The sequence below is a fragment of the Melopsittacus undulatus genome, chromosome 4, assembly GCF_012275295.1.
Source record: "Melopsittacus undulatus isolate bMelUnd1 chromosome 4, bMelUnd1.mat.Z, whole genome shotgun sequence".
NCBI classification, from domain to species: Eukaryota; Metazoa; Chordata; class Aves; order Psittaciformes; family Psittaculidae; genus Melopsittacus; species Melopsittacus undulatus.
Genome location: NC_047530.1, coordinates 78321115 through 78348661, shown reverse-complemented (window position 1 = coordinate 78348661; position 27547 = coordinate 78321115). Strand labels below are relative to the sequence as shown.

The following is a 27547-nucleotide window of genomic DNA, read 5'->3' as shown; positions in this document are numbered from 1 at the left end:
GCTTTGGTCCTTTTTCTAAAGTCTTCACCCAAGTGAGGGTCGCTGCAGTCATACACATGACAGAGGGTCTATTCCAGCACTCCCATATCTTCCAAGATAAAAATCAGCACCATGCAGCTTTAAACACCTGTCTTCACATGTAAACAGCACTCAGCCTCCACACCTTGCTTGTACACAGCGTTTTTTAGCACTTTTAATCTCTGAAGACATCAGTTGATTAATCGGTTATCATAGCTTTTCTAAATCTTCTGTAGGTATTTTTGTGCTGTTTATTCCTACTTCTGCCATGAAACCGATGAGGCTGTGGAAGCACAACCTATGGGAAATCCTGCATTGATGTTGCGCATGATTGGTGGCCTTCTGAAGAGCATGTGGCAGGGCATGTTCCCCTGCACCTTTCCTCCTTTAGTGAGGACTGTCTCCCAGCATCACTCACAGCATCCCTGGAAGGAGAAATTTATGATGTTTCATTTGTATCAAGACCATAACATTTAAATTCTTTCTCCTCCTTCCCAGAGAATAAATTTTCAGCCAAAAACCATGCAGATGTACTCCAGAGTAGGAAATAATCTACAAATGTTGACTGTTTGCAGCTCTCTCCTCACCTAAGGGGCCAGTGACAACTATTTGGGTCCTTGACAAGCTTCCAGGAGGACTCATCTTATAACTTTGTGTTTTAATAATTATACTACATCACTATTGGGCAATTATCTACAGAGAGGTGAATTGTCCCCTGATCTGTCATGACAGAGAGATGTTTAATGCACAAAAACTTTTATTTTCCATATATTGATGACTTCAAGGCTTGTGGGATCTCCTTTCAGTAACTCAGCTCCTGCCATCTAGGACAGTGCTATATACAGGAGGACACATGGTAAAATGGCACAGGGAGGTAAAAAACTTTTCTAAATATTGAGCTGTGGCTGCCCCATCCCTGGCAGTGTTCAAGGTCAGGTTGTACAGGGCTTTGAGCAACCTGGTCTTGTGGAAGGTGTCCCTGCCTGTGGCAGGAAGGTTTGAACTAGATAATCTTTAAGGTCCCCTCCAACAGAAACCATTCTATGATTCCATAATGATTTTATGATGTTAGACAATATAAAACCACAATAATGCGCAAAACTGTGGATCTGCCTGAGGAAGGTGTGACAATCTCTTCTGTTATTTTGCAGAGTGATGCCAGCACCTACCTCCTGCCCTTTTCTGCTGGTTTGTAGCCTGTGGCTCAGCACTGCTCTGTCCAGGGCACAGGTGCCTCTACAGCACATCATACAGACACTGCTGGGAAGGGAATGTGCTGGGAGACAAGGAAAGTAAGGTCTATGCAATGGTACAACATCCTTCCTCCCCATTTACTCATCACCAGGGCAGGACTGAGTCCATGTAGAACTGAAATGGCTGGGATTTGGCTTAGAGCTCACAAAATGTGTCTCCTGGGGAAATTAAAGAAGCAAATTAACAAGCAGCATTTTTTAGTTTAGTTTTGGTTTGGTTTGGGGTTTTTTTATTAATAATTTAAAATGACCAAATGAAGATAATTTTTCTTTTTGGCACTTAGAAAACTCACACTTAGTCAACTGCAGAGGGAGGAAGACATGGGTCAGATGCACGGAGTTTATATTTTTTTACCAGTTTGCACAGCTCTAGTGATGCCAATTAATCTGGATTTCCAGAACTGCACAGAAAGCCAGGAAAACACCACGGATCTTGCTGTTCAGCTATGTTTGAACAGCAGTGCTTATCACCAGTACAGAGCCAGGACAGGACTTTGCACGGCCTTGTGTGGCTGTTGCTGCAGCAGGTTTAGCAGTCACAGCCTGGGTGGGAACCATATACTGCAAAATGAGTGTTAGATGGACACTGCAAGCCAAGAGAAGCTGGCTCAATTTGTAGCTGTCTCACAGAGTAACTGAGATTTCATTTCCCTTAAAATGCCTTTGAAAATAAAGTTGTGATTGTCCATTTGCAAATTAGTTGTGGGTCTGCTCATCCCTCCTGATTGGCTTTGGCATCATTCTTCCCCAAGGGACCATCAGAAGATACCAAACACTGTGGCTTTGCAGCCCTGAGTTTGCCACTTGACAAACAGCTTTGCATCCCCTTTCCTCAAAGTGGTTTTGAAATGGTGCTGTGTACGGAGAGAGAAAAACATACAGTGGATTACCTTCACACAGTCATTGTTCTAGCTGAACAAGTTTAACTGTTGATATGAAATCTATATTTCAGTAAACTTTCAGCTAAATGTCAAATTAAATCAATTTTTCCTGTAACTGTGCATTTGAAAGCATAATTATTAATATTACTGGCATTATTTCATATGACTTTTGTGATATTAACAATTCATTTCTCCATCTAAGGCCCCAAGGGAAATTTCATTTAAGTTTTTTTTTTTTTTTAAAAAAATACAACAAAACCAACCCCTTCACACTAAACATGAAGGAACAATGAATAATTTGAGGCACACACAGGGCAAATATTTTATTAACGGTCTGAACATCAAATGGCAGTGTGATAGCAGCCATGGGTTAATGCTTTCTTCCACACTTCTGTGGGATGAAAATGCTCCTAACAGGGCTGTGGGGGGTGCACACATCTTGGAAAATGCTTCCCAATGCTTAAGCCATGAAAAGTAAAGGATAAGCAAAATGTCAGCTGCTGGCATGAACACAAGCTAAAAAGCAAGGTAATCTATAATGGTAGGTTTCTATAGGCAAACTGTAATGATACTGCACATTGCCACGTGCCACACACTGAGACAACTATTTCTAATTTATCAAGAATTGCTTTTCTTATACACCAGTGGCAGGGCTTTATTTTTCATCCAGACACTAATTAACACATTGTAGATCTCTGTGTCTAACTGCTCCCAGGGTGCTGGTGGCTGTGCCAGGTGTGTCTTGGGGCACACCCGGTGGGGTCGGTGCAAAGGGCGCTGGGAGGGCAGGGTTTGAACTGCTCCCAGTGTCTCTGCAGACAGCTGCCGCTGACGAGGTTATGATGTTTGCTGCTCCTTTCTCAGGCGGCGCAACCTCCTCCGTCCTGCCACGTCGCAGCCCGGGGGTGGGACGGCAGTGGCGGTTGGGAAGTTAGTCAGCCGGGAGTGTGTCCCGAGCACTGCAGCGACATCGTGCCTTGGAGGGCACAGCCGCAAGAGGCACAGACCACTTGCATGTAAGTACAGCTGCCTGCGAGGCAAGCACAAACTTAGCAGATTGCGTTAAACTCCTCCAGGAGAAATCCCTGTCTTGCTGGTGTTCAGGGACAAGATGTAATCCTGTGCTAATAAGCCCAAACTCCTGCTGCAAACAGTTTACAGCTGAGGGCACGCACACTTCGTTTGTATTTATGGGGAAGGTTTAAAGGGGTTTAGGATGAGTTTAAAGCAGGTTTAATTCTGCTAGCACTAGCCCAAACAAGAGATAGATCAAGTAACTGCGGTGTAAACACAGAGTCTGTTTTCAAAACTTCTCAATCTGTTTAGGGAGCTGTATATAAATTTGGATTATCACTGAAGGGAGCATGCCCAAATGAACATCATTATTCAAAAGTTTCCATTAGCCTCATTCAGAAAAAAATCCTTTTTCCTCCTTCTCTTTACTCATTTTTAAAGTTAACTGGCTGCAATTCAAACAGCAAAACATGTAAGTGAAATAAATGGGGCAAATTCAAACAGCCAAAAGCATAATGACAGAAATGAGACAAATTTCTTGAACTGCATCTAACATGAAAATGAATCTCAGCTGCTCATTAGAGACTGCCGAACAGTGAACACAGGCAAATTAAATCATGGGAAATAGAGGGAGGCACAGAAGAAAGGTTGATTGTCTAAATCTCCTCTTATTAACTGCAAAATATTTTTTCAAGATTGAATGTAGTAAAATATGTTAGTGGCAAATGGCAAAGCCTCTGTGCATTTAAAGTAAAAGCGAGGTGTTGGGCAGAGCAGAGGAATGGGTAAACAAGGAATATACCACTTTATTTTCAGGGTGGGTTAGCAGCAAGTAATTCTCACCTGATGTATGTCTAGGTGTTTGCTTCCTTATTCTCTATGGCAAAATTCATACTTGGTTTCCCCAGCTAAATTCAGATTTTGCTGGCCATTCAAGTGTTTGTCATCTGTGAGAAGGAGAGGTTGCTGGTCAGAGGCTCAATGTGTGGTAGCTGAGCTGGGTGGGCAGTGTGCTGCCTCTGTGCACGTGAGTGGCAGATACTGCCCTGCAAGACAAGCGATGATCCCCCACCGTAGTTCAATTCATCTGCAATTTGTTTGTCTGTCTAATGCATGGGCTGGTTTGCCTGTGTTACCTAATACCACTGGGCTCACTGAAGCAGGTAGTGAAGGGAAAGCTTTGTGGCTGAGGGGGGCATCATCTTCCCATTTTATTCCTACCAGTCCTCATGGGCATCCAAGACCCAATAAAAAGTTTTGAAATCTCTCCCATCTCCAGGTTATCAGTGCTATTTCATCATTGCTCTTTAACATGCTTGGTTTTGCTGGTTTTTTCTCTTGTAAGTATCCTTGCTTACTGAGGTGGTGGGGAACAGCAGGTGAATCAAAAACTGGGTCTGCCTTGGAGGTAGTATGGGTGGAAAATCACACCTTGGGTCCTGCTCTGGGGGTTGCATGCATTGGAGGAAATGCATTGCTGCAAACCTTCACCATGCATCTGCCTGCAGGAACCTTTGGGATGTTTAGAGATGAGGCTTCATGGGATGCAAAACCAAAACATCACAATTTGGAGGTTATCTCAGGCACAAGACATCCTTGTGTTATTCTTGCATATCTATAGAGACAAGACATTATTGCGTCTAAACTGGAGAGACATAAATCTGATGTATGGATAAGCTGGTGGATAAAGAATTGGCTGAATCATCACATGCAGAGAGTTGTGGTCAATGGCTCAGTGTCTAACTGGAGACCGGTAATGAGTGGTGTTCTTCAGCGGTTGGTGTTGTGAACTACCCTGTTCAGCATCTTTGTTGGTGACATGGACAGTGGGATTGAGCGAGCCCTCAGCAAGTTGCTGATGACACCAAGCTGTGTGGTTTGGTTAATGCTCTGGAGGGAAGGGGTGAGATCCAGAGGGACCTTGATATGCTTGAGAGGTGGGCTGATGCCAGCCTTATGAAGTTTAACCATGCCAAGTGCAAGGTCCTACACCTGGGCTGGGGCAATCCCAGTCACAGCTACAGGTTGGACAGAGAAGAGATTCAGAGCAGCCCTGTGGAGAAGGACCTGGGGGTGTTGGTCGATGAGAAAATGAACATGAGCCAGCTTCAGTGTGCACTTGCAGCCCAGAAAGCCAACTGTATCCTTGGCTGCATCAAAAGGAGCATGACCAGCAGGTCAAAGGAGGTGATCCTGCCCCTCTACTGTGCTCTCGAGAGACCCCACTTGGAACATTGTGTGCAGTTCTGGTGTTCTCAACATAAAAAGGACATGGAACTGTTGAAGCAAGTCCAGAGGAGGCCACAAGGATGAAAAGGGGCTGGAGCACCTCCTGTATGAAGACAGTTGGGGCTGTTCAGCCTGGAGAAGAGGAGGCTTTGTGGAGATCTCATAGCAGCCTTCCAGTATCTGAAAGGGGCCTATAAGGATGCCAGAAAGAGACTCTTCATCAGGAACTATAGCAATAGGAAAAGGGGTAATAGGTTTAAACTTAAACAAGGGAGGTTCAGGTTAAGTATAAGAAAAAAGTTCTTTACTGTGAGGGTGGTGAGGCACTGAAACGTGTTGCTCCATCCCTGGTGGTGTTCTAGGCCAGGTTAGACGGAGCCTTGGGCAACATGGTGTAGTGGAAGGTGTTGAAACTAGATGATCTTAAGGTTCTTTCCAACCTAAATTATTCTGTGATTCTATGAGTGGCAAAAGAAAGTGGGCAAAGCCAAGCAGCTTATGTTATCATTGAAAAGGGAGGAGGAGCTGGGGTGGATCTGCTCAGCATGGCAGCTGTCCCTAGAAGAAATCTTTGAGAAAGAGTAAGCACCAGAAAGAGAAAGAGGTGATTGCCAGGAAATGTGGAGGTGTCAGGGAGAAATTGTGACCATTTTTCTGCAGTGGTGTAACTGTCTTGGTGTATATGGGAGAAGGAGGAATTCCTATACGGAGGGTTTAGGGTTGGCACCATCTGGTACGACATTCTCATAAGCAGGTGAGGAAGACATAGCCTTGATGAGACAGCTATTGGGTGGGTGGAAAACTGGTTGCACAGCTAGTCAGAAAATTTGTCAGCAGTTCACTGCCAGAAATGGAGGTAATGAGGAGTAGGAACCTGAGCCCACTACTCTTTGTGTTTCTGTTTATGACTGGGAGGAGGGACAGGACTGTTGTTGGGAGATAATTGAGCACAACAGAGAACAGAATTATAATTCAAATGGACAAGATAAGTAGTCTGGAAAAAGCCCATGTTTTGTGTTTCAATGGTCATGCTGGTGAGCAAAGGCAAGGGGTGTGGGGTCTCAGTGGGGTGAGGGAAGCCATCCCAGCTGGGAGCCAGGGGGTGTCAGCAGGTGGGAGGCTTTCACCTTTGGCTGCTGCAGTTCTACAACAACAGCGTTTGGCTGGAGACACTCCAAAAGGAGCAATAAAATTAGCAAGAGGTGGCTGGGATGTAACCTCTGCAGGAAAGCCAGAGGAGACTGTAGGAGAAACTGGGGATGTGTGCTGTGATCCTTAAGCTTGGGACCGTTGAGAAGGAAGGGGGTTCCTCTTTCTCCTTGCCATTTAGTACAAGACACAACAGACTCAAACTGTGGTTTGAGAGGGGATGAACACATCTCTGTGGAGCTTTCACAGTACAGCTGGATGTTTCCCAGTAGCATGCTCTGCCTCCCTCTCTTCCAACTTGTAAAACTGGGTTTAGCTTAACATCCATTCCAGTAACTCACGTGGCTTTCATGATTAGCTACTTAGGCTGTGGGGATCATACCATTATCTGAAAGAGGAACTAGAAAAATAAAGAGTGCGTTCATAATGTCTTTATTGTTCTCACCCCACCATCAACATTCCCTTTAAGAACATCAAAAGATTTAAAAAACAGATAGAGACATCTGCCAGCATCTCTGGAGATGTGTGTTGCACTTTCTTCTAATCCAGACTAAGTCTTTGGAGCCTCTCCATGCCTTCAAGAAATAGGGGAATTTTTCTTATATTTAAGAACCATCTAAAGGCCTTTTTACGGAGTTTTAACAAAGTCCTGTGTCAGCACAGTTAAAAAATGTTGGCATTTCCTCTGTGCAGATTAAAGATGATATATTACCTTTGCTGCTCAAACCTGATTTACAGCTTCTATTTCAAAATTGCATAATACTTTTTAAAGTGCTCTAAAGTGCAGCGACAGGGCTGAGAATGCAGAGCAAAGTCCAGGCATGGCTTCTACCTCTCTAGCATTTGTTATTCCTTCCCTAGATCTGCAAGAAGAGCTGCAAGGAGCAATCTGACCCATCCTGCACCCTTCCAAACACCAACATGGCATTGCCAATGAGAAGCTTGTTTACTGACCCTGACAGATACCTGCAGTCTTTCCGTCTCTTCCTCGCAAATTCAACCGAGCACCAGTGCATGCAGGAGTTCATGGAGAGGCAGTTGCCGTCTGTGATAGGAAGGTAACATGGAGGTGGTCACGTTGAGCTGAATTGCGCTGGCAGACTTGGCTGATCTCAGGAGGCTGTCTACAAGAGGCACATTGCTGCTCCCTGCTGGCCATCCTGTCTGTCAGTGTCTGTGGGTCTCTGTTAGGGCTTGGCTGGAGATTTCAAGTGCACACACCGCTGAATGACTGTTCTTCAGAACGGGTCCCGCTTAGCAGGAAGGAGATAAGGCTGAATTGTTTCATTGCATGCAAATACAGCTTGTCTTGAATCAACTATAAAATGCACTAGCAGATATTATATTCTAATATTAAAGTTGAGTGTGAGCATCCTTTTAGAAGTAACCTTTTTAGGTAATATTTAGTCTCTCTTTCACGTGACTGAATAACAGTCCTACTCTGGTGTGTGTTTTTTGTTGGACCCCTTGCTTTGTGGGCTGGCTTGGGCAGCAGGCAGCCAGTGTTAAACCCTGTCTCTGAGGAGGTCCTTCTCTGGGCTCAGGATTTTATGGCTCTGCCAAAACCTCACTAAGGGATTTTAAACATGTTACACTCTCTGGTACTGGGTAGCTCTCCTAAAACCTATAAATACTATTTTTCAGTATTGGAAACGGGAAGTCTGCAATCAATATTCTAAGCGTTGGTGGTGGAGCAGGTATGCTATGGACTTCAATATCTATATGCTTTTTTTTATTTTTTTTTTCCCCCTAGTGAATGCAGGATCAAAAATTGCAGAAAGGAGCAGAGGAGGAAGTAAGTTTTTTCCTTGAAAAGTCAGCTCCTGGGGACAGATGGTGCTAGCTGGTGTGTGGCCACATCATCTGGGAACAGCTTGTGTCTCCCTGCCCTCTCTATGAGAGACCTCCTTCTACACCATCACTCCTCAAGGACAGAGAAAGGCTTAACTGCCCCATAGTACTTCTGTGCAACACCCCCACCCCCAAATGTCTTAGATTCCTCAGAATATTCAATTTTTATTGGCAAAAAAATTTACATTTTTTTTTTCAATTTTATTACAGTTATTCTCCCCTGTACTTGCTTACCAAGACAGTAACTACCCATCACTGCTGCCTCCTGCCCTGATATGTGATAGCCTAGGCTGAGTGCTGTTTTGCCTGTATGTACTTGCTGACCACAGTCAATGCACAAGCCCCTCCTGGATCTACTGTTCTCCAGAACACTGGAGCTGAACATAAGCTCCAGAATAAATCCAGAAGAAAGCAGAAGAAATAAATCTCTTATCTGGAATTCACTGGGTGGAAAAACAATATGAAGAACATCAAGTGGCTTTCTCTCATTAAATTCTTGCTTAAGTTGCCCATAATTAAAGCCTCTGTTTTCTAATTCTGCTCTGCCCATTAAGTCATCAAACTTAAATTTTATATAAACAGTTAATTTAATTTAAATGCTTTAGTCATACCATCTCCAAAGACTGATCTCAGCTTTGTCCATCTGCCCTAATAATTAAAAATAATTGTATGCGAATGGTGGGCATTAGTTATAAAACAGACAATTTGACAGAGTAGTAATATTGCTCTTCACACAAAGGAAACTATTCTGCCAAAAAAAGAGTGTTGTTTCTAACAGGAGCACTTAGTGAGGTAGTCAACTCCCTAACCGGGAACATTCCAGCTAAGTGGACATCCAAGCAATAATATGCAGGCAAAACTCATTTTGTGATGCAAAAGTCCTCAAGCCACCAAACCCCCTGCTGTTTGCTGGCTTGTTCTCACCCCTGGTTCTTGGGAGGTAAGGGAAGAAAATTCCCACCCCCCACAGCTAATCCTGAATGATGTTGGAGGCCAGTGATGGAGCTGCTGCCTTGGGCTCATTTACCCCTGTGATTTGCAGGGAGGGAGCATGGAAGGAAAGTTTCCTTTCCACTTTTCCACCTCGAGAGACAAGCTCACCATTTAATGTAGCATCATATCCCATTACACCAGCCCATGTACAGCGCCTGCCTTTGCCTACAGCTTCTTCCTTATTAGGTTCACACTCCAGCGCACAGCACTCTGTACCTTTAAAAACCATAAAAGTCATCAAAGCTGCTGTAAAGTAGCAACTGTGCTATAAACTATTCCGTTACGTAAAATGTTTAATTAGAAGCTTAATGGTGAACATAGTGGTAGCCTTTAAAAGGTAATTGTGTTGGAGAGTTTAAATAATTTGGATAGCCTAATTGCCAAATTGTTGATAATGCAAGCTGCCACAGATTTGACTGTAAAATGCCTCAGGACACTTGTTTGCATATAAAAGAGCTAACCGAAGTCAGTTAAGGATGTGGAGTAAATTATTAATCAAAGGGGTGGGGTTTTTTTGTTTAAAAACAACACAAGGATGGTTTGGCAACAGAAGAGTATATTAACCACATATGTAAATTCAAAATTCATTTTTTTTTCTAGCAGGACCTACAAAATCTTTTCAAAAGGCTAATCCCTTTTACAGAGAGTTGGTAAAGGAACCAAAAATCAAAATATTCCAGTAGTTCATTACAAAGTCTCTATTCTCAAATTCTACAACAGCAGTCAGCAGATGACTGGCTTTGCTCCGATTTTTCAAGGGAATACAGGGTTTGCAGTGGTTGCAAAGCTGCAGCTATTTCTGCTGCTTCAGAAATTCAGTTTTCCTCCCTCAAAGAATCAGATGCCGTATAAATTTTGGTGTTGTTAGTTGCTGTAAGAAAGACATGTAAGTTTGAAAAATTGGAACTCTTCTTCACTTTTTATGTTAAATTCTCAGGGCATTAATAAGCAGATGAGACCTGGGATGGGGTGCTGGTTTTTGCCCTGTGATGATGTGTGGTCGGGTCAGAAACAGGCAGGGAGTTCTTAGTAGTGAAAAGGACCCTCTTGGGGAAAGAGCTGGTATGCTGGCTTGAGCTCTGAGGAACACATTATGACTGTTTAATCCATGATATTTTCCTTTTGTACCTCAAATCTTCTGTATAACGTAGCTAATGCTGAAGTGGCAGGAGCCCAGGAGCACTGAAAATCATGAAGATGGGTAAAGGCTGTGCAAATACAGTGGGGGCCCTCCCTCAGCAAGGGCCTGTCTGGCCATCAGGGTTTGCTGGGTGATCTTTCATTCAGTACATAATTTGGTTCATTTGTAGAGAATTTTATAAAATGGGCTTGTGTGCAAGCACAAGTAAATCTTTCAGGACAAAGCTCAGTATTTGTCTGTAACACAGCCTCTGGATCTATTATTCACCACAGCTACCCTCTGTTTCACTTTTTCTACCTTAATTTATTCTTCTATTATTTTTTCCGCTTCCTATATTGTGGATGGGGAGAGGTGATCAAGAGCAATGGCAGCTCATTTTAAATTTTGAAATGTTGCATCTATTGGTACTTCTGTCAGTAAAATAATTGCAGCTGGCCTGAACAGTGTCCAGAGAGAACTATTCCTCACTAAAACAAAGTAGTCAGTTCTGGGGTATTCTGCAAACAGAGGGTTAGATAAACACAGATTGTATGTGCACATACTTATGGAAAAAGTCATAGTACAGTAAAGACAAACAGACATGAATGTTGCCTCTGATTCCAGTGTAAACATGTATTCTCTGCTCCCTCACCCACATGACTTGGTAACCAGTGAGGCATTTGGCTAAAAATGCTCATGCTGACTCTTAAGAAATCCTGCCAGGTTTGCTGGTGACTTGAGACCATCAGCACTGGTACCATCAAAGCTGTTTAGGGTCCGCCTGGGGAAGTTAGGAAGTTAGGCCATGTCTAGAAAAGAGGAGGTCAAGCCATGTACATGAATGTGTCTGGTTTTCCCTTGACATTGGTGGTGGCAGCCAGAGATGAGGAATGAAGATAGTTGGGACTGATACTGATTTTTATTTCTCAAATCCTAGAGCTAAACCTTCAGTGGCAATCTGGTGAGAATACAAAGCAGCTACATGTACCTTTGTGGTACATTTTCTGTAAGTGGATGGCAGGCATCACCAACTGGTGATGTGGTCATGGTGGACATAGCAGTTGCCTGAGCTTTACTTTCATCTGGTATTTCATGTTGCTTGCTTCCCTAGGTGAGATTGACCTGCTGATACTCTCAAAAATACAAGCCAGATATCCAGGGGTCACCATCAACAACCATGTGATAGAACCAAGTGCTGACCAAATCTTCAAGTACAAAGGTATTTTTACATTAAATAAATTTTTATTAAGTATGCTAAATGCATTAAAATGATCGTGCATTCAGATACTTTGTCAGAATTGGCTCTTAAAAGTAAAAAAAAAAAAGTCCCTCTTTTACGCTTTTTTGCCATCATTGCTTTTCAACAATGTTCAGTCTCTCATTAAAATCTTAGTTTCTCACACTGTGAAGAACTCTGCATGGCAAATGCTTGGGCTAGACAAACTTAGAAAGCTAAACTAGGTGGGAACTGATGAGTGATTGTATGGGAATAGAGTAAAATCTGCACATTTCAGAAAGTTTTTCTCCTTCAACTTGCACTGAATCAGGATCCTTCCTCAGCATCAAAGGGAAAATTCTGGTATCTCATAGTAATTCTCACGTATCTTAAAAATTGCTTACAAATAACAATTAGCTAAACTTCACAGTGTTGCACTGAATTACTTGGCATCATTTGAATTAGAAAACATTGAAAGAAAAGCAAGAGGGATAGGAAAAACTTTTGCTGTGTGCTTAGTGGCTTAGAGCTTGTTTCTTTCCACAAGTCCCAAGGTCTAAGCAACATTTGTGAAGGAAAGGTGAGTTTTCTAAGGAGAATTGAATGTTAGCAAGGGTGCTTCGGTGCCCTACAAAGTGAGCATTAAATATGAATTCACAGTTTGAGTATCACTGGATTAACACCTACCAGGCTTTAACTTACCAGGTAATTGTGGTCTTTTATGGAGGTGACACTACCTATGGGGTACAGGCTGTAAGCAGCCCTGAACAGAGCACACCTTGCCAGAAAACAGCTGCTGAATGAATGTGGCAGAAAAGAATGAAACTCATCAGCAATCTGAACTATTGGAAATGCTCCAAACCATAGTAAATAACAGATTATAAAACTACACTGTGAATCTCCAACCCTTATTCTTGCTTAAGTCCTTAAAAATGAAGCATTCTAAGTGTGAAGCAATTTTTGGAAGTTGAAGGAAAAATAACAAAACTTGTAACAGTCCCTTTCTCCCCACAGTGAGGGAGTTCCCGGTCACCAGAAGCACCAAAGGCTTCCAGGAAATATTTTTACATCTGTTTCTGTATTACATGGACCTGATCCTTGAAATGACGACTTGTGCAAAATCCCAGGAGCTTTTACATTGCTCCAGACTGAGATGGTGAAGGATGGGCAACAAATCATCTACTCAGTTTATAAGACAGTTTGAGCACTTGCACATAGCATTTCTGTCCTGTCTGGGCCATAGACCACAGGCTCTGTGAGATTGCTGAATTTGTGCTGAATCTTCCTAGTGGTCCTACCACTGATTAACTGGCAGTCCTATCCTACTTCAGTGAGTTTCTTTCCAGAAGAAAGTAAAAAAAAATATAAGATGTTGTCCTTATTTTAAGTTTTATGTTAAACTAGAAATGAAATATTAATCTGAATTTCTCTCTTTAAACTTTCTTATTTGGTAATTAATCATGTCCCCAGTAGGTATCATTAATTAGGTTTCTGAGCCCTAAGATCTTCCAGGGAGAATTGGAAGCATTATCTGCACCTTTGAGGATTCAGTAGTTATGTTTTCTGCCTAAACAGATATTTTCACCTTGGGAAGGAGAAGCCGAGCTCACAGGAGAAATTTTCTACTGGGATGGGCAGTGATTAGAAATTGAAGTTTCTCTTAGGCTGTGTTGTAGAATGGAGGCTCTCCTCAAAGTCCCATGGGCAGGCTGTGGCATTCCTTCTTTCCCAGTCCATGTTCAGGAGAAGCCCCTTGGTGACTGCGGTTGGAATGTTGGTGACCCCACAACTGAGATGCTTTGGCATTGCCTGCATGGTGTGGCACAACTGCAGGCACTAAAGTTTTGATGGCACCCAGCAAGGGCACATGACCAGGATAAAATTAAGGAAAAACTTTCAAAATGGTTACGGTTATACATTTTAGCTTCAGATGAATCTTCAGGCAGAAATCATAATCAGAATGAGATTGCCCTTTCTGAAATTTTGACTTTAAAAACCCATCCTGGCAATTGATTCAGGTTTTCTAGTACCTCCTTGCAGAATCTCTAGAAATTGAATTGAACCAGATTGTACCAGATTATTTGTGATGTTGATATGAACTGCTGCTGAATGAAGCCTGAGCTTAAAACAGCAAATTAAGTCTGAACTGCAAGTGCCGGAGCTGGTGACTGATAAATAGAAGCAAACAGAGTAATAGTAGCAGCATAAAAAGGAGTGGCCCATTTCCAGCCATAAAAGAGAGGAGATGAGGAGTGATAGACTATTTTTCATCTATCCAACAGGGATATGTCCTAATCAGAGCCCTAAAGGAGAAACATTGTGATTAGTGGTGTAAAGGCCCTGGTTTTAGCAAATCATGTTGTTTTGAACATGCATTCTGTAGCTAAGGCTCAGTCTGCCTTTGGGCTATTTGAGTTTTAAATTTATGTTAACTTCAGCGAAGCACAGGAATCGCATCAGGGGTAGCTTTGTCCTGGAGCAATCCTGAGATGAGCGCAGTGAGATGAGCTCCATATGCCAGCAGATGGACATTAATATTCTGGCATCCCCTAAATTCTGAAATTAACTCTCAGTTTTGCTCCCATAAAAAGCAAAAAAATGCAGTGAGACAGGGCCTTGGCATAACTTACTCCTTCTCCAGCTTTCTGCTCTCCTTTGGTGCTGGATATGCATTATATCAAGGTATGAAAACATGCCGTGTGTCACTCTTTATACTCTTTGCTTTAAAATGCTATTATGCCTTTTACCTGAAACAGTTGGCTGAAACTATGGGCTTTTGAAGAATTATTTGGACACAGCAGAGGACAAATGTCAAGTGATGGCGCCTTGCTCATGGAGCAAAGCTCCTTCCCTGTCCCACCATCCCCATGACACATTCCCAGAGTGAACCAATTACATTCTCTGCCCTTCTTGAGCTTTTAATTGTGCTTCTCTCCAAAATTAAACCCCCCATCCTCGTTTGTTCAGTCTCTGGAAAACCCTTTGCCATGAGCTTCTGCTCAGACATCTGGGGCTTGTGTGGCACCTAATTGAAGAGGCCATCAACTCTTCCCCCATTCAGCATGGAGTGTGATGCTCATGGACTCATAACTATTTATCCCAGCCAACATCTTGAAATTCAGTCATGGGGAAGAGTTTGGGTTTTGGTTTGGTTAGGTTAGGTTTGTTGTTTTTTTTTTATCAGGTAAAGACTGAATGAGCCCAAATGAGGATACAAAGGGAAAAACATCAGACCCTCTGAAGATTTCATCCTACAAAGACCTTTATTGCCCCCTTCTCATGTATGTGCTCAAGATTTTAAATATTCCACTGCTGGGTTAAATTGGTACAAGATCTCTCTACCTAAATATGACTTTTGGATATATAAAAGCTCTGAATGGAAATCAGTCTTGTATTTGCAATTGAGATAACCCTGTCCTGCCTTCTCCCATATTTCAGAGCATGTGGCTGCAACATCAAACCTTGAGAACGTAAAGTTTACCTGGCATGAGGAGACAGCTTATGAATATGAAAGTCGAATGAGTGCAGAAAAGAAGACTAAAAAATGGGACTTCATTCACATGATCCAGGTAAAAATCTCTGCAAAATAAATGTTGCCAAAGATTTGGTTATTAGAAGTATGCATGAAGTGTATGACCTCAATATCCACTCTAAGCGGAAGAAAAGTGAGTTTATTTCCCTGTAATTTGAAGTACTTAAGCATAAGTGAACTGCAAAAATGAAAGATGAGTTACAGCAAAGCAGCTTTGGGCACAGTAGTCCAAATAACCAGTTGGTGGGTGTCCTCTCTGTGAAATTGCTTTTGTATTTCCAAGTTTACTGAAGCCATTACAAGTCATCTTCAATGCTAAGAAAGGAAAATCTGTTTATCTCAGGTTAACAAAAGACCATTAAGAACAGCCAACATGGTTTTACCAGGGGGAAGTCATGTTTGACCAACCTCACAGCCTTCTATGAGGAAGTAACTAGGTGGAGGGATGATGGTAGAGCGGTAGATGTGGTTTTTCCTGATTTCAGTAAGGCATTTGATACTGTTTCCCACAGCATTCTCATAGATAAGCTAAGGAAGTGTGGGCTTGATGATCAGGTAGTGAGGTGAATCAAGAACTGATTGAAAGGAAGAAGGCAGAGAGTTGTGGTCAATGGTGCAGAATCTAGCTGGAGGTCTGTGACTAGTGGAGTCCCTCAGGGGGCAGTGCTGGGACCAGTGCTGTTTAATATTTTCATCAACGACCTGGATGAGGGAACCAAGTGTACCCTCAGCAAGTTCACTGATGACACTAAACTGGGAGGAGTGGCTGACACACCAGAAGGCTGTGTTGCCATTGAGCGAGACCTGGACAGGCTGGAGAGTTGGGCAGGGAGAAAATTGATGAAATTCAACAAGGGCAAGTGTAGAGTCTTGCATCTGGGGAAGAACAACCCCATGTACCAGTACAGGTTGGGGGTTGACCTGCTGGAAAGCAGTGAAGGGGAAAGACACCTGGGGGTCCTGGTGGACAGGAGTATGACCATGAGCCAGCAATGTGCCCTTGTGGCCAAGAAGGCAAATGGCATCCTAGGGTGCATTAGAAAGGGTGTGGTTAGTAGGGCAAGAGAGGTTCTCCTCCCCCTCTACTCTGCCTTGGTGAGGCCGCATCTGGAATATTGCATCCAGTTCTGGGCCTCTCAGTTCAAGAAGGACAGGGAATTGCTTGAAAGAGTCCAGCGCAGAGCCACAAAGATGATTAAGGGAGTGGAACACCTCCCTTATAAGGAGAGGCTGAGGGAGCTGGGTCTCTTTAGCTTGGAGGAGACTGAGGGGTGACCTCATCAGTGTTTACAAATATGTAAAGGGTGGGTGTCAGGATGATGGAGCTAGGCTTTTTTCAGTGATATCCAGTGGTAGGACAAGGGGCAATGGGTGTAAAGTGGAGCATAGGAGGTTCCACGTTAACATCAGGAAGAACTTCTTTACTGTGAGAGTGACAGAGCACTGGAACAGGTTGACCAGGGGGGTTGTGGAGTCTCCTACATTGGAGATACTCAAGGCCTGCCTGGACAAGTTCTTGTGTGATGTACTCTAGGTTACCCTGCTCTTGCAGGGGGGTTGGACTAGATGATCTTTCAAGGTCCCTTCCAACCCTTGGATTCTGTGATTCTGTGATAAGCTTAGTCCTGGGACAGCCAGAGAGCAGGCACGGCAGTGACAGCCCAAGCTTGCAGTATGAGTCCATTGCCCAATTTTGTGTTAACATGTCCTGTTGTCCTGCTGCAATTCTGTCAATATTGCCTCCCTTTGATTTCTTTCACCCGGTGGTGCCACTTATAACATTCACCAGGACCTCACCATATCTGCAAGTATCTCTGCTCTTTCCAGATGCTGTATTATGTGAAAGATGTCTCAGCGACTATCCGGTATTTCCACAGCCTCTTGGAAGAGCAGGCGAAGCTCCTCATTATCCTGGTGTCAGGTGAGAACTGCTCCACCAGCGCTGCTCAACTGGCAAGAACCATGAGAAGCTTTGTGGTTCCTGCAAGTTCAGCAGAGGCCATCTAGAAATCAGTGCTCATTTTTATTTATAACATGTTTTTTCACCAATAGAGGTGAACTCACTGGATAACAAATGGTGTCCACTTGTCTACATAGATTGAAATCTGCACACTGTGTATACCTGCACAGCTCCATGCTGCAGGTTGTAAAGCAGAAGGCTTTGTAAGCCGAAAAGCCCATGCCAAGGACACAAAACATCTTTCTCTCGCCCTCTACCTTTCCCCATCCTACAGCCTGGCCAGTGATGGATGCTGCAGAGAACCCCACAGCACGTGAGCGGCTCCATCCAGTGGCTCTTACTCACAAGAGCTCCTTCACCATCAGCTATTTTCTGTAAAAGGCTTTTCAGGCCGGGTACCACATTATCTCACTCCTGGAGACTTACGGCATTAAGCAAGCAGCTACGACAGGGCTCGGCTGTGCCATACAGCAGGTGTTAGAGCACATATGGTTCATTTTCTTCTCAAACTGCCCATTTCCTTAATTTCATCATTTTGGGTGGAAAACAGCATTCTTAGGCTGTTTCAGATCTCAAAAGAGATGTTCTGTGGTCAATCCAGCAGGAAAATGTGGGAGCAGAGTAAACGATGACCTTTTATTATTGTGGGCAAAGTATGCTGGAGATACTACAATGGTGGGGTCTAATGTGACTCTAGAAAGCCTTTGATTTGCTTCACAAGCTATAGAAATTTCAGTTGTGTAAACAGTCACATCTGATAATTTTGTCAGGCATATTATTTGTTCAGAGGTTTAAGCTTATTTTTTAATTGAATTTGGCTGTGTCTGCAAACTGCAGTGTGTTTAATGAAGTTCTTTTTTTTTGTGTTCATGAAGTGTCCACAATGAAGTGGCACTTCTCTGACCTGAATTTATTCAAACTATCTGTCTCCAAGCTATTTTTAGTTTAAAGTGTTTTCAAGCATCTCACTACAAGAAATCCCTATTTTAAATGGTCTGATTTTAAATTATTTGAAAGAACTGTTCTCATTCTTTGGCTGAAGTGGAATAGATCATAATATCAGACTATTGCTGATTACCTGTGTATAGTTAATTGAAACTCTTTTCCAGTTGCTTAACCTGTCCCTTTGGATATTCATTAAATGTGAATACAGAGGGGAACACGTGTATTCAAAATTAATGTGATTAAAAATCACATTATAAAATCACATTAAAAATGAAAAGTATTTGAAGTCCTCTCTGGACCAGACAATTCTGTGTTTTCTAGTGAAGCAGAATGGAGCATAAATTTCTGGGCCCAGCAAGAAAATGAGAGACAGGAGTAGGGCATCGAATAGTAGAGGGGAAAGGAAGGGGAAAACCTCAAGGGAAAGAGGAGTAAAGAGGGCAAGGAAGAAGTGCTATGAAAATGAGCACTGAAGCAAAAAGAGGTACTGAAAGATAAGCAGAAAAAAGCTCATTTCAAAAAATGAAGGTAACATCATCTCCAACACAAACACATTAGGATGTGTTAATTAAAAAACAGGGAATAGGATTGATAGGAGAGGACTTGGTCAGTTGGTGAAGGCTGCAATCCCTCCTGCTCTGTCCCTGCCGGGAGAGCAGGTGAGTTGCAAGAGGTATGTGGTGTTATTTTTAACATATTTAAAAAATCTGTTTACATCGCCTTGAAAACAAAAGTAGTGCCATATGCTGAGCCTATTGAGAGCTATTATAATAATGCTGCGTTCAGGTAGTGTATAATTGCTCAGCTCAGAGATGGCACTGAGTCACACAACACTGACACCAGCAAATTTTCTGCAATTAGTGTTCTGCATTCAATTTCCACGAGGTGAAAGAAAATATTGTAGCCCCTCTTCTAAACACCAAACTGTTTATTTGGCTATAAATAACTGTTTGCAGATAAAGCATTTGCAAAACTGCCGAGCAACTGGGTTTAGTAGTTATGGAGATTTATTGTCATAACTCTCAAGAGCTGCTCATTAGGCTCGAGGTTATTTTCATCTGGTCCAGTCATTCTGGGTGATCCTTTTATAAATGATTTATAGAAGAAATGCTGAATCAGAAATCCAGGCTGAGGGAAAATAAAAGATATGAAGGCATATCTTGGGAGTTTTCAGCTCACCCAGCTCGTTTTCTTTGTAAAACACCCCTTGAGAAGAGGTGCATGCAGAAACATGGGCTTGGCTTGGGCTCGGTTCTCTAGGTGACTGCAGTGCCACAGGGGCCTTTTCCTTCCTCACTCTTCATTGTTGCACATCCAAATAGTATCTAGCCAAAACATCTTTCTGCCAGCACTGGGGAGGTCTGCTTTGGGTGAGGGGCAACCCTCTCATTGCCTATGCCCAACAGAAAGCTGAAGGCTGGGAGGATGGTGCAGTTTCACTCTGGGCTGTGTCCATTCCACCCTTTTCTCCATCACACATTCAGCTGCATGGACAGTGTGATCAGGATTTTGTACCCCGTGTAGTTCACGTAGCAGATAGTTTACTGGTAGTAAGTGTTTCAATGAAGCTCAAATGTAGCTCAACCACCATGTAATTAGGTGAAGGGATAGGAGAGGATTTGGCCTTCCAAACTGCAGCAGAAACCTAGGGAATAGATTAAATCATGAAGATGGAACGGAATAGCTGATGTTCAGCATGTCAACTATACAAGGATGTCACTGCAAGATACTGCCTATGTGGATGAAGCAGGGGGGTGCAGTGTGTTGAGAGTGGAAGGGAGGATGATTAAGTGCACTGAGGTGCTCTTGTCTCTGGGGGCTTGGTGGGAGGTGCTGAAGTTTCAGGGTAAGTAATGTGCCCATCCCCTTCTGCCACCCCCAATCCCAAGGCAGCCGAAGCAGGGAGGCAACCATCTCCACCATGTCTCAGAGCATATGTCCCAATTCTGGAAAGATCCTGCTCACAATGAAGACAACTGCTAAAAAAATAGGTGATAAAAATCTTGTGGTTTTCCTTATTCTTGAGCATTTTTCTGGTGGTTTATCTCAGGAACCAGTGGCTGGGAAACGCTATGGAAGAAGTACGGGTCTTCCTTCCCTCTAGGTGATCTCTGCTGTTACGTTTCCTCTGCTGACATAAAAAGGATACTGGATTCAGCTGGGCTGAAGTGCCAGCTTCATGAGCTCCCATCCCATATGGACATAACAAGCTGCTTTATTGAAGGGAACAAGGATGGGGAGTTGTTGCTGGACTTTTTGACAGAAACTTGTGAGTTTTCTAAAACTGCTTCTCCTGAACTAAAACATCAGGTAATGGAAGAGTTAAGAAAGCCTGGATGCAGTCAAGAAAGAGATGGGAAAGTACTTTTTAATAACAACCTGAGTGCAATAGTGATTGAGCCATGAGTTAACCTCTTCTTGCTTCCTGATCTAAAACAAGTAGTCAAATACAAACTGTTAACAGCTGAAATAAATTTTTCATACTTCAGAAATGGCTTAGTTTACTTCAGTATTGATACATTATTTTTTGAGCTGTTAAGAAATCAGTATTATCTGTTGTTATGAGTGAGCTTTAATACCTGATTAATTCTGTACCAATCTATGAATGTGTAACTCACTAAGCAGTTAATTGTGCTTTATCAGATAGACAGTGTATAATCAGATGTAACTCGTACCATCCACTCAGGCACTGCAGAAACCTGTCTATTTCCTAAGAAATAATCAAGATCTATAACCTTTTCATCATCATCATTTAAAAACTCTACAGACCAAATAAGCAAATTATGACTTCTCAGTGCAGCTGGCAAGAGTGGAGGCTCAGAATGACAGACCATGTGCTTGGCTGCTAAGTGGGATTTCTTGAGCTTGTGACTCGAACATCTCGTACTTCCAGTTATTGTGGAAGTGGCCTCATGCTTTCTGCATTTGCAGTGGTTGCCTGCTCCTGCCTGTGCAGCCAGCTCCATTTAATGGCACTGCTTCCCTTCTCTTTTCCCACATTTTTACTTTATTTTCATGATGCTGCATCTGGCAGTGTGATTTGTGTACCAGGGCCTTCTGGCACTGCAAGAGGGATGCGACTGAAGATAGTTAAGGCACAGCAGTGGTAACAACTGTCCTCAAGAGGTCATTTTCACTAGTGAGCCCTAATACAAAGCCTCTGTTAGGAATCAGCTACTGTTATCACATAGGGCTTTTTGATACTTTCAGTTTACCACACAAACCTTTCTCTAGCCTGGAAGCAAGGGCCATTTGTGCTTTGTGAGTTTTGTAACAATGAAAATGTAAAAATAAACACTCATGCCAAACTGACAGGTTTCAGTGGGTTTTGCTTCATTTTCAGTGGAGTTGTGTCAGCTAAATCTGTTTAGTATATTGTATAGGATGTTCAGCAAGAAGGTGCTTCCTCAGTCCCTTCTCGATGTGGGGCTGTCTCTAGTCTGATAGTCGATGTGGGTGTTTTGCTGAATGATTTTATGGTTTTAAGAAGTGTTATGCTCTCTACAAGGCACAATGCATAGTGAGATACAATATAGTCACTTGAATGAATTCAATAGTCTGAATACTCAATTTATTCCATGAGACAGGTGTGATTTCTGCCACTGAAATAATTTGATTCAATGTTGAAATGGTTTATGTTAGGTAATGTTTTAGCTGCAAGAAATTATGTTTTATTTCTGCATGTACATTTCTGATACAATATAGATTATTAATGATTTGAAATGATATGCAAGAGACTATATTGTGCATTAATAGCTGTTTTACGGTGAATTATTCAAAACACACACTTCTCCTAGTGATCAAATATTAATTCTAGTGTACTTTAGAATGTTTCCATTATATTTCTTAGCTGTTAAGCAGAAGAAAATCTATTACCACTTTAACACAGTGCTGTGTACAGATTCCTGCATTAGAAGACCTCAGTATATCTGTGAGCTGCTATGGTGACATACTGAAGCAGGAAAGAAAGAAAATCTCTTATTAGGACAGATTGCTGCATACATTTCTAATTGGAAATAAAATAGCAATTATTTTTGTAGCACTTTTGTGCTGTTAAGTGACCTCTTCTAAATGGTGCTTGTGAAGGAGGTGACCCCTGAATATTGCCACATCAACCGTGTCAGGAATGACATATATTTGGGAGCCACAGAAATACCAGAACAAAAAAAAAAAACCAAAAAAAAAACCAACAAAACCAACAAAATCCAACAACAAATCTCAGTAACAAGATGCATATGCAGGTCCTGCTGTTTTCTGCTTTAGCAGAGGTAAAACATACAAGAAAAAAGCTTTTTAGAGTTTTTTGGGATGTCTGTTCGGAAAATGTGGGAAAGAGCAGGAAAGACAAGGGACAACAGAGATGATCTGGAGAGAGGAGGATATGACCACACACACACACAAACAAAACCCCCAAGATTCAATGTGAAAGCACATGGAGTTCCTTCCCCCTCTTAGGGAGAGGCCAGGGAGAAAGAGTACTTGCTGGGTGCGTGACATTGCATGGGTCTTATTTAAAAAGCAGAATTCACTTGGGAGAAAGGCACTTTCACCCCAGGCTGGAGAAAAAACCTCCTTATCTAAAAGCAGACATGCTGGAGTGGCCCTGTTCCACTGGTTTTGCTTCTGAGGAGAATTTCATTAAAAATCTGGGGGAAAAAATACAATAAATGCTGTTCTGTATATGCAGCTGCTGCTGTTAAGGGGCTGGGGAAAAACTGAATCAGAAGAGCACCCTTAAGGGATAAATTATTTTTAATTTTAAATTTGTAACATACATTTATAAATTTGTAACACACATTTCCAAGAAGTAAGGACTGTAAGTATTTAGTAGGAAATGAATGTGGGGAAGAACAATTTTATGCTTATTTAACTATAAATACTGAAGGAGTTTTTGTGAATCTCTCACACAACTTCCAACTGAAGAACCACATTTTCAAGCAAGGATGGCCCTTAATTGTACAGCAAGATACTGCTATTCCAAGGCATGTTTGGGGAGTCCAGCCTGCCCATGGATTGGCATTTATAAACTTTTGAACTTACCCATGTGCTTTCTGCATTGAATTAATTGTTTTCTTGTTAGAAAGTCTGCCTTATCTCAACCAGCAGCAATTTCTTCCAAAAGCACAGCTCCAGACAAACCTTGCTCTTTGCAAACATGCAGGTGGATGTGTGGGCTAACAGGATGCATCTTCCTCACTTGCACCCCTAGAAAGTGAATTTATAGTCTTTATACCAAGGCTCACCCAGAGCAATGATCTTAAATCAGAATAACGGACACAAGCTGGGCATCAGGCTACCTGTATTAAAAATATACCAGAAATATTTTTCTGGTATAATATCCTGCAGGTTCTTCGTGTTTGGGTTCCACTTTCCAGCTAAATATATGCTTCAGATACAAAGTGTAAAAATATTGCAGAAATGTGACTCTGGGTAAATGCAGTCCTTAACATTGCATCTATATGTTCATCATAGAATCACAGAATCAACTAGGTTGGAAAAGACCTTTAAGAGGCAAACCATTACCCCAGGACTGTCAAGCCCACCATTAAACCATGTCACTTAGGGCAAAATAATCTCCCCTCATGGCTGCCCCTCATGATCTCAGTCACAAACACCCCTCATCTGCAATCTCATAGTGGCTCCACACTATAGAGCTGCTGTCCCTAGCCCTCATGGCTGCCCCTCATCTCCACTCAAGATGCCCCCTTAGGGCCACCCCTCACAGCCCATGGCTGCCCTGCCCTCACCTCACAATTACACCTCACCCCTCATGGCCACCCCTGTTCTCCCCTCATGACCTCCCCTCACCCCTCATGACTGCCCCTCCTGTCCCCTCGCAATCTCCCCTCATGACTGCCCCATCACTTCCTCATGATCTTCCCCCATGGCCACCCCTGTTCTCCCCTCTTGCTCTCCCCATATCTCTCATGGCCACCCCTCCTGTCCCCTCATGATCTTCCCTCATGGCTGCCCCTGCCCTTCCCTCACAGTCTGCCCTCATCCTCATGGCAGCCCCTGCTCTCCCCACATAACTGCCCCTCCTGTCTCCACATGGTTTCCCCTCATAACCAACTCACCTCTCCCCTCATGATCTTTCCTCATGGCTGCCTATGCTCTCCCCTCATGATCTCCCCTCACAGTCTCCCCTCACGATGTACCCTCACTCCTCATGGCTGCCTCTCTCCCACTCCCACCGACCGATGTCGCTGATGTGCCCTGTTGCTGGCGGGAATGGTGCATGCTCTCCATCATCAGAGATGGTTCTGAACAGTGTTTGTTTTTAAACTGGGGACATCCTTTTTTCTTTCCTTCTTTTTTTTACATAAATCTGGAATATAGAATCATAGACTAGTTAGGGTTGGAAGGGACCTTAAGATCATCTAGTTCCAACCCCACTGACACGGGCAGGGACACCTCACACTAAACCATATCACCCAAGGCTCTGTCCAGCCTGGCCTTGAACACTGCCAGGGATGAAATATACAGATTATATTACAACTACAGGAGAAAAAAAGCTGGGGGGAGTGGAGCAGGAGGAGGAACAACAGCTCTCCTTTGAAATAGCAGTCAAACACCTGGGCCTGTGTCCCTCTGATAAGAGACATGAGCTCATGGCTCTGATGCTGCATCAGGTGATTATTCCCAAAGTAATTCCTGCGGGAGGTTTGCTGTGCATGCCCGATGTCCACAGATCAGGCATGGGTTTAGAGCAGTGCCACCCGGGAAGGCAGGGGGAGAACAAAAATGGGGAATGAAAAGGCTGACCCCCTCCAAAGGAGTCCCGCCATCATGTATATATGCCCTGTGAATCAGACATACCTGCCTGAGCAGTTTCAGGGCTGTTACTTTAAAACATACATAGAAAAATACTCTCACTGCTCTGTTAATTACAACAGCAAATTGAACAAATGCACTTACCACTCAGTTGCTGTGGCCATTACACTGCATCAGTGTAATTCATGCTTGCAGCCCATGATAGGATTTTTTAATGTCATTACACAGTAGGGAAAAGTCTTCATTTTTAATAAAAATACAAATGCTAAAATGAAATGGATTAATATCTAATTTTACATCTTCATTTACATGATGTTCAGAATTATCTTAAATATTTGTTATGGATGGAGTGGCATTCCACCAATTTAAGCTTTTTTTTCATACTGGAGAATGTTAACATAAATTGTAGCATAAATCATTGCCTTGTAAAGTACCAGAAGGCGCATATAAAAACCCATATCTTTACTGCACATATTTCCCATTAACCATAATCTATTAGTAATTGAAGTTCATTACAAATTCTTGTAGACTTTATTGCTATCATGCTGCATGACATAGTGAACCTGGCTTGCATAACAAGAAGTCCTTGCTGGGAAATATCCTATTAACAATGACAGTGCATTTGTCATTGTGATAATAAATCCAAGCTGCCTGTAGATTATAAATTATTGCGGCGCCATTTCCGCTGTTGCAGTTTAAAAGTTTTGTCAGCACTTCCATTTTACCCTGCTTTACAGGCAGCTGTAACTTCACCATAAAAATCTGCAGCCGGCTGAATCTTGGCTTAGAAGGTCTTAGTCCAAGAGCACATTTCTTCCCTCCTCATGAGATTCATACTGCATCCACATTAAAATCTTAAGAAGCAGAAGCTGTGTTTATGGCAGATGTTTCCTTCTGCATTTGCATAGGTTCTGATTGGTAAAAAAACAGGTCATTTGACAAGCAATTTGTTCATAATCTTTGTAAAGATTATGGTTACATTTAAAATTATACCAAGACAAAAAGATGGGAGCATGGCTGAGTGTTCACTGGTTGAATACCTGAAAAAGCCTCAGTCCTTATCTCCAGGTGCCATGGACTTTCGGGAGGCATTGGCAAAACCCACTTCTCTTTAAAGAAGAAACTGAAGAGAAATGATGCTACCCGTATGCCTTGCAAAGGTGTTTTGACGATTAATTACTAATGCTGAAATTCTAGCATCCACTCAAGCCACCCTTCATCATGTCTATGCAATTCTTTGAGCTCTATATGGGTTTTAAGTGTTATTAAAAGAAAATTGTCACAGAGCTGAACTTTAAGTATTAATTATGACTTGAGATATAAATGACATCAGGTCAACTCTTTCACAATTTAACTCCATAATTGACTTCAGCTTGCTACACCGAAGGGTAACCATCTAGCTGAATGCATCTATCATATTTCTTAAGTGCCTATAGCAATGCATCCAATTAGCTGGATGTAACTTTTATGCCTCAACTGCTCCTAAACAGTGTAGGATGAAGCTTGTACCTCCCTGAAATCATGGGGAAAACTTTCCCTTCTACCAACAAGGCCAGGTTTTCACATAATCCTGCAATACATGCTCTGTCTTGAATACCACTCTTGTGTTCATGGGGTGGATAGTGGGTTCTGCAGGAAATATAATTGTCTTTTCACATCAATACTGTCTTCCATCTCAAAATGTCCCAAATTACTTTAAAATCTTGATATGCAAAACCACTTCACTTACCACTGAGGTGCAGCAATCTCCTGGGTGAAATTCAGCAGCTGTTGAATGGTTCACAGCACCATTTTGCAGTGATTTATGGAAGCACAAGGAGGAGAAGGCAGCTGTTGGCAGTCAAAGTGGCAATGCCAACCTGCAGAAAGCAATTACATGGGCTGGCGTTAATATGTCTCCTCAGCCAAAGCTGCCATCAGCTTACTGCTTCTCCTCTTCCACGGCAGCAGAGTGGTGGGACATTGGGGTGAGACATGGGGCTGGTTCAGGATGAAGTCCAGTGCCCGCCAGTACCCTAGCTCATTCAAAGGCCTATACTGGTGGTGGGACCAAAGGTGTCTACCATCAGTGGGCTTGACACCAGCTTTTGTGTTGCAGTCCTACCAGCCTGCAGTGTCCTGGTGTTCCTTCACACTAGTGGCAATGGGGAGGTCTCCTACAACTCACAAAGGCAGCCTTCTTTAGCTTGTACCTCCCAACACTTGGCATGCAATTCTTCACAGTTTTCTTGCACATCAAGAGGCACTTAACTGCCATCCTTCATTACCCAGCAGAGATCGTATGGAAGGTAGGGATGGATCTGGTGAGTGTAAGGGCAAATAAGTTGCCTTAAAAGAGATACATAAATGTCTGGGTCTAAAATGGTACTGGAGTGATTCAGGATGGTGCTTTTGTTCAAAAGAGCTGAACTGCTCTAATTAAGCACCAGAAATAATTATTACAGTATACTGCAGAATTCTCACTCAGTTTTGTGTATTCCGTCTGTACTATCAAGTATCTAACAAAGTAAAAAAAAAAAAAACAAAAACCAACACAGAAATAACCAAATTAATAACTCTTTGAAATCCCTAAACATAAGCTGTCATCCTTTGCCACTTGAAATCCCTCAACC

At 42.6% G+C, this 27547-nt stretch overlaps 1 protein-coding gene across 3 annotated transcripts in view; it reads left to right on the top strand.

The window, feature by feature from the left end:
* The first annotated feature begins 3088 nt into the window (after positions 1-3088).
* The window catches only part of HNMT (histamine N-methyltransferase), a 40490-nt gene continuing 16031 nt past the window's right edge, over positions 3089-27547 (top strand). For 2 of the 3 annotated variants that reach the window (XM_031053259.2, XM_031053260.2), the window contains exons 1-6: positions 3089-3168; positions 7406-7602; positions 8189-8241; positions 11620-11727; positions 15163-15293; positions 17084-17177. In XM_031053259.2, the coding sequence (XP_030909119.1) occupies positions 7466-7602; positions 8189-8241; positions 11620-11727; positions 15163-15293; positions 17084-17177 (523 nt within the window). In that variant the 5' untranslated portion in view covers positions 3089-3168; positions 7406-7465. Of the gene's footprint in view, positions 3169-7405; positions 7603-8188; positions 8242-11619; positions 11728-15162; positions 15294-17083; positions 17178-20211; positions 21474-27547 lie in introns of those variants that run through there. The other variant, XM_005153755.3, reaches the window with a different exon arrangement.